This window comes from Dermacentor silvarum, chromosome 7, assembly GCF_013339745.2.
Source record: "Dermacentor silvarum isolate Dsil-2018 chromosome 7, BIME_Dsil_1.4, whole genome shotgun sequence".
NCBI classification, from domain to species: Eukaryota; Metazoa; Arthropoda; class Arachnida; order Ixodida; family Ixodidae; genus Dermacentor; species Dermacentor silvarum.
In genome coordinates this window covers 56,521,219-56,528,885 of record NC_051160.1, presented here as the reverse complement: position 1 = coordinate 56,528,885, position 7,667 = coordinate 56,521,219, and the positions used below count along the sequence as shown (strand labels likewise).

At 50.3% G+C, this 7,667-nt stretch overlaps 1 protein-coding gene across 1 annotated transcript; it reads right to left on the bottom strand.

The window, feature by feature from the left end:
* Window positions 1-1,710: 1,710 nt before the first annotated feature.
* On the bottom strand, window positions 1,711-5,729 carry LOC125947122 (uncharacterized). Its single transcript, XM_049671486.1, has 3 exons — window positions 4,631-5,729; window positions 4,136-4,600; window positions 1,711-1,719 (listed from the first exon to the last, which is right to left on the bottom strand). The coding sequence occupies exons 1-3, from the start codon at window positions 5,681-5,683 to the stop codon at window positions 1,711-1,713; spliced, it is 1,527 nt and encodes a 508-aa protein (XP_049527443.1). The 5' UTR covers window positions 5,684-5,729.
* Window positions 5,730-7,667: the final 1,938 nt, after the last annotated feature.

The following is a 7,667-nucleotide window of genomic DNA, read 5'->3' as shown; positions in this document are numbered from 1 at the left end:
CGTTTCATATTTGGTTGGGAATATCAATTGAATATCAATATCAACTGAGTACAGGAGACATACGTGAATATCTTGGCGAATATCTACAAAGATTTTACAGCTACATTGGTTCTCCACAAGAAAAGTAGAAAGTTACCTATCAAGAAATGGGTCCAGGCAAGCAGACACAATCTCTCCAATGCTATTCACTGCATGCTTAGAAGGCTTAGGAGTGAGGATCAACGGCGAATATCTAAGCAATATTCGGCTTGCAGATGACATTGTCCTATTCAGCAACAATGGGGACGAATCATAACAAATGATTGAGGACCCTAACCAATAAAGTGTAAGAGTGGGGTTGCAGATTAGTATGCAGAAGACAAAGATAATGTTCAATAGCCTGGCAAGGGAACAAGAATTCAGGATCGTCAGTCAGCCTCTATAGAGTCTGTAAAGGAGTACGTTTATCTAGGTGAATTACTCACAGGGGACCCTGATCAAGAGAAGGAAATTTACAGAAGAATAAAATTGGGTTCGAGTGCATACGGCAGGCATTACGAAATCCTGGCTGGGAGCTCACCACTGTCGTAGAAAAGAAATGTGTACAATCATTGCATTCTACCCGGGCTAACATACGGGGCAGAAACTTGGAGGTTAACAAAGAAGCTCGAGAACAAGTTAAGGACCGCACAAAGAGCGATGGAACGAAAAATGTTAGGAGTAACTTTAAGGAGACAGGAAGATAGCGGTGTGGATCAGAGAGCAAATGGGGATAGCGGATATTCTAAATGACATTAAGAGAAAGAAATGGAGCTGGGCAGGTCATGTAATGCGTAGGATAGATAACCGGTGGACCATTAGAGTTAGAGAATGGGTACCAAGAGAAGGGAAGCGCAGTCGAGGACGGGAGAAAACTAGGTGGGGTGATGAAGTTAGGAAATTTGCAGGTGCATGTTGGAATCAGATAGCGCAAAACAGGGGTAATTGGGGATCGCAGGGAAAGGCTTTCGTCCTGCAGTGAACATAAATATAGGCTGATGATGATGATGATCAACTGAAGAGCAAATGTCAGCGGCTGCGGATTATTGCCCTCGAACACTCTCTTCAAAGGTGTTTGGCAGTTACGGCCGCGCGCCGAATGCGTAACTGTGCTTTGCCAATCGCGGAAGGCCCCAGCCATACATAATCTAGTTCCCGAAGCTCCGCATGCGATGAACTGCATGAAACTCGTGGGAGAGTATAATGGAGTCGCTTCGCAGTTTCCGTCGACGGACGGTGAAGGCGTCACAATTAGGCCGGCCCGCAGAAGTGCAGGGTCTCGTCATCGGCGAGGCCGTCCGCTTCATTACGTTGGCCCATGATCGGGAGGGGAGAAAAGGCCCGTGCGTTATGTGCGTTATGGGCCTCCGTTGTCTGTGTCGCAGCTGTTCCCAGGCCAAACGGTCAAGGCCGCGCGCGCAGCCAGAATTGGAGGTGTGGTTCCCAGGCCTCTGGAGCGGCGACGTCCGTGAAATGCGGTTACGGAAAGCGTTTCGGCTGGGCAGCGGATCTCATCGCTAGTTGGCTTTGGAGCGAACGAACAAGCAGACGCTATCGCATGCGATGAGCTATTGTATCGTACCCAAAAGTGAGAGAGAGGAGGGATAGAGGAAAGGCCAGGCTGAGCTCGGTTGGAAACCCTGCACTGGCACAGGTGAGAAAGGGGGCAAAGAATACAAGGAGATATGAAAACTAGACCGGCTGCATCGACAGGCACAAGCATTTGTCGTTTACACAGTCACAAATTGTCACACAGGCAGGTGAGTCTTAAGAGACGCAAGCAGACAGAACAGAACAGGACAGAAGTACAGATAGATAGATAGATAGATAGATAGATAGATAGATAGATAGATAGATAGATAGATAGATAGATAGATAGATAGATAGATAGATAGATAGATAGATAGATAGATAGATAGATGTTGACTTTGTTAAGTAACTGGAGATATTAGCCTGGCTGGTGGCCTGGTAAAGTACTCCAGGAGTTAAGTTTGTTCTTTGTCCTTGAAGTCGATGAAAGTCTCTTCAAGGTGTTTATCGGCGTTGATGAAGCAGGAGGCAGGTTGGAGGTAACAAAACTTGAAGATATATTGCAACGAAAATATTTACACAGTCAAATGCAGAGTTAGCAAAACAACACTGATGCAAAACACACAAGTAAACAGCGCCTTACTCTTCGACTTTCTCTTAAGTTAGAGCCTAGGACAACTGTCACTACATACGACCAACCGAGTCTCACTGTTCTACCACTAAGTGGTTACGGCCCAGACTAGCGTTGCATCGTACGGAGTCTTACTGATCTATCAGGTTTAGTGATTACAGCCTAGACTGAGGAACAAGCACCTCGTCTCGATTGTTATAGGTGAAATAGACAAAGAAAAAGGGTGGTAGGACCGTTGGCCCATCCCACGGAAGCAGTTGCCAATGAGAGCTGAAAGTTTGTTAAGCCACAACCCAAAGGGATGGGCTTACAATTAAAAGTAAATGTATTGGAAAACAGCCCTGTTTTCCTTCTTTCCGCAACTCCGTTTCCCTCTGCTATTCCCACGTGGTCAGTGACGGCTTTAGCAAACACGCCAGGCACGCACGATTTATTGCTCGGCCATCTCAAACCTCGGTAGCGTTTCTAGCCAGCAGGGGGCTCGGGGGCTGGTGTCACAACACTGCGTACCGCAGTCCCCCCCTCAAGGTTTTTCCGCGTGGGAAAATAATGACCATTGGCGGCATTCGGACCCGGTGTTTTCAAGACGACGTTCTTCGAACGCGATCCTCGCATGCGCACTGCGCCTCTACGGCGCGCACTGCAAGCTGACACTCGACACCACGCGGGCTTTTCTCAGCGCTCAACACAAGATACACGTGGTTGCCGCCCGGACGCGTAGGGGAGTGGACCCCCGCTCCGTACGCGCAACCCATCGTTAACAATGCTAGGCCATAAACCTCGGCGCCGTCTCTAGCCCTCAGGGGACTCAGAAGCCGGCGCCACAACACTGCGTACAGCCGTTCCACTCGAGGTTTGTCCGCGTTGACCTATTATGAGCGTCGGCGGAATGCCAACCCCGTGCGCGCAAGACCGCGTTCTCCGAATCCGTTCTCCGCATCCGCACCGCGCCCCCCCCCGGCGCGCGCCGCGGCTCGTCACCCGACACCACGCGGGCCGTTCGACCCCTCAAAAACAGAAACGGTTGCTGCCCGGAGGCGCTGGGGAGTGACCGCCTCCCTATTCATGAAACACGTGGGCAAGTTGCGGCACTGCAACAATATATACAAAACAATCATGCAGCCCTACACCGCCCATTCTGTATGTTCGATAGAAGCGCGGCCTAACACGTCCCCCCTAAAGAGTATACTGGGCTGATTTTTGCTCAGTGATACGATAAATCACTGCCGCGATTGCGTAATCGAACTTACTAACCCCACCATGGCCTAATTAGATGAACAACAACAAACCAACCCGCAAAATAACAAAGCAAGAAGAGAGGAAAGAGAAATACACAATACATGTCAGTAAACAATTAAGCACACGATTGCAGTTCCAAGCTATAAGAGCACTCTAGTGTCTCTGTGTCTTGGATCGGCACTCTCAAAGTCCACAATATACAGCGCCAGGTGAGCAGGAACATTCACGCCCATCCAGTTGGCATGGCACTATATTATTACGATGGCTTCCATGAGCCGTAGCTGATACGTCTGTGAAAAGCCAGTAGGGCCCAAACGGATCCGGAGTGCTGAGTGCCATGGACTCGCAGAGGGAAAGTTTCGGAACCTCAAATGCCGTCTGAGCTTCCTCCGAGCAACGTATCTGATTGGGTACCGCTTTCTCTGCTAACCGCGTGATCCGGTTCTCCACCTCTGCACATCCTCGGCCGTGCTCGCGATAGTGGCCGCACAGTCCTAGCAGGCTGCGTAGTTTCCTTTTGGTGCACGGTGAAACCGGATTCTTAATTGCAGCTATTTTTTCTAGATCTGGTGCGTGCTTCCCTGAGCCGACAATATGCCCGAGGCGATGAATGTGGCCTTGTGCAACTTGACACTTTTCCGGACTGGCTTTCAGCTCAGCCTTTTCTAGGGTAGAGTTAGCTAGCTGCACCCTACTGAACTCCTCTCTCCGGCTTACTGACTCATTTGATTGTTCTAACACATGGACAGGCTCGGCCGGTGCTCCACGGTATGGCACAAAGCTGTTGGCCTTCAACAACAGTTCCAAATCTTCATGGGTCAACAAACAATCCGTGCCCTCGATGAGCTCATTAGTCAACGCACAGAGTAGGTCGACGTTCTGAGGTTCCGCAGCCATATTCGGGCTATTTAACCTTACCGGCAACGTAGCCAGTTTTGCCTGGATAATTTTCCCAAAAGCAGACACCAATCTTACCGTGCCTGACGGCTCCACGAGACTTTTCGGAAGCAGATTCTCCCGTATAACAGTTATTTCACTCCCTGTATCCATAATCGCAACTGTGGATACATCTCCGCATGAGATATGAATTAACTGTACTTTAGTCATCCCTTCACAGTTGCGTCTCACGGCTTTTATATTTGCAGTAAGGATTCCATCAGGAATCTCACTTCCCTCAGGTATCTCACCTACCGTCTCGTGGGCAATCGCCACATTTTGTACCCTCTGCCTTGGCTCGATAGCCCTCTTTGATTGATTTATCTTATCGCTAGATTTCGGGCAATCCTTAGCGACGTGGCCCGAGCCGTGACACAAGTAACATTTGAGGGCGCCTTTCTCTACTCGGGGCGGCTCTTGCCCCATGTCTGCCGCTGACGGCTTTGAAGCGTACCCCTTGCCTTTTGCCTGTTCAAACGTTTGTAGTACTTTGGCGATCTCAGGTGGCTTAAGCCATCCCTCGCCTTCTCGTAGCCTCACGTACTCGAGACCCTCTATACCAAGGCCCGATTTTATACGATTTGCTACCATGAGTTCTGCCATCACCTCTACAGTGTCGGCCCCTCTCACTTGGAGGTAGTAAGAGAAATACGTTTTCACTCGTGACGCGAACTGTGACCACGTCTCCTCCTTACGCTTCACTGCTCTCTCAAACCTCTGCAGATACTCTGCCGGAGAAAGCTTCAGTTCCATCAACACTGCCTCTTTAACTGACTCGTAATCTGTACTTTCTTCCTGGCTGAGGTTACGCAGTAGGTAGCGGACGCGTTCAGTTAGCGCTGGCATGACCAGATGCACGCGACTCTCATACGGTACCCTGTACGTAGCAAAAAGTTTTTCTACTTCCTCAAACCATAATGGTACATCCGCGTCACACGGCAGGCGGAACCCTTTCAGCACTTTTGCGCATTGCTCGATGGAATCGAAACCCATCCGCCTCTGATCGCCCCGCTCAGACCCAGTGCTCGGCAACGAAACATTGAGACGTTCAGCACTCGTCCTTGTCTGCAACAGCCTTTCGTACTCAATCTGAAGTTGAAGCTTTTGAACCTCGAGCTCGAGCATTCTTGTATCATTTGGAATTTGCAAAGGCTGAGATACCTGCTGCGACAATTCCTGGCTCTGATTGGGTGCTCTCACTTCATTTGAGTTATCGGAATTTAGAATACCGACATTTGATAACTCCTGATTCCGATCCATTTCCGCCACAGTCGCACCCTCAACTCCATTAGACTCCATTGTCTCTGCGCCCCCGCGTGTCCTCACCATGAGCTCTACACACCAACTGCCATGCCAACTTGAGAAAGACGCAAGAAATCCTGCTCACCCGTTGCTGAATGCACTGCCATTTCCGGATCTCCTCCACGGTGCCGGACTTGGCTGCTTTGGGGTCTTCTCGAAGGTGCGGGAGGTGGTCGTTAGATGACTTGATCCTCTCACCACTGGTCCAGCATTCGATGTTGTAGAGCTCGCCGATCCCTGTCGACTGCGCCAGTTAAGTTTGTTCTTTGTCCTTGAAGTCGATGAAAGTCTCTTCAAGGTGTTTATCGGCGTTGATGAAGCAGGAGGCAGGTTGGAGGTAACAAAACTTGAAGATATATTGCAACGAAAATATTTACACAGTCAAATGCAGAGTTAGCAAAACAACACTGATGCAAAACACACAAGTAAACAGCGCCTTACTCTTCGACTTGTCTTAAGTTAGAGCCTAGGACAACTGTCACTACATACGACCAACCGAGTCTCACTGTTCTACCACTAAGTGGTTACGGCCCAGACTAGCGTTGCATCGTACGGAGTCTTACTGATCTATCAGGTTTAGTGATTACAGCCTAGACTGAGGAACAAGCACCTCGTCTCGATTGTTATAGGTGAAATAGACAAAGAAAAAGGGCGGTAGGACCGTTGGCCCATCCCACGGAAGCAGTTGCCAATGAGAGCTGAAAGTTTGTTAAGCCACAACCCAAAGGGATGGGCTTACAATTAAAAGTAAATGTATTGGAAAACAGCCCTGTTTTCCTTCTTTCCGCAACTCCGTTTCCCTCTGCTATTCCCACGTGGTCAGTGACGGCTTTAGCAAACACGCCAGGCACGCACGATTTATTGCTCGGCCATCTCAAACCTCGGTGGCGTTTCTAGCCAGCAGGGGGCTCGGGGGCTGGTGTCACAACACTGCGTACCGCAGTCCCCCCCTCAAGGTTTTTCCGCGTGGGAAAATAATGACCATTGGCGGCATTCGGACCCGGTGTTTTCAAGACGACGTTCTTCGAACGCGATCCTCGCATGCGCACTGCGCCTCTACGGCGCGCACTGCAAGCTGACACTCGACACCACGCGGGCTTTTCTCAGCGCTCAACACAAGATACACGTGGTTGCCGCCCGGACGCGTAGGGGAGTGGACCCCCGCTCCGTACGCGCAACCCATCGTTAACAATGCTAGGCCATAAACCTCGGCGCCGTCTCTAGCCCTCAGGGGACTCAGAAGCCGGCGCCACAACACTGCGTACAGCCGTTCCACTCGAGGTTTGTCCGCGTTGACCTATTATGACCATCGGCGGAATGCCAACCCCGTGCGCGCAAGACCGCGTTCTCCGAATCCGTTCTCCGCATCCGCACCGCGCCCCCCCGGCGCGCGCCGCGGCTCGTCACCCGACACCACGCGGGCCGTTCGACCCCTCAAAAACAGAAACGGTTGCTGCCCGGAGGCGCTGGGGAGTGACCGCCTCCCTATTCATGAAACACGTGGGCAAGTTGCGGCACTGCAACAATATATACAAAACAATCATGCAGCCCTACACCGCCCATTCTGTATGTTCGATAGAAGCGCGGCCTAACACCAGGTATTGTGTGAAATGTATTTTAACGAAAGTGATTACACAAACGCGCTAAATGATGCATGAATTCGCGATCATACAGTGCACGATATGTTTCTCCATTCTGTACTCGGTATGTTGTTGTAAGCAACATTAACGCTTCACTCGGCTGTGTCCGGTCAATGCATGACGCCGAGATGAAGGTGCTGCTTGAAAGCTGAGGGTTTCTTTTCGGGCGGACAACGTTTTCTACATTCATAAACACCTTGCAGACTCTTCTGGTTATTCATACGCATGTACTAGTCAATAAGTTGTCTTGCACGAAACACCCACCTGTGCGTGTGATAGGATTTTTTAACAGACTGAGTCAGAGCTGGACTACGGCTTCACCCCCGTCGCAGTGAATTAGTCGTTATTCTGTGCGCATGCGCATGGCACAA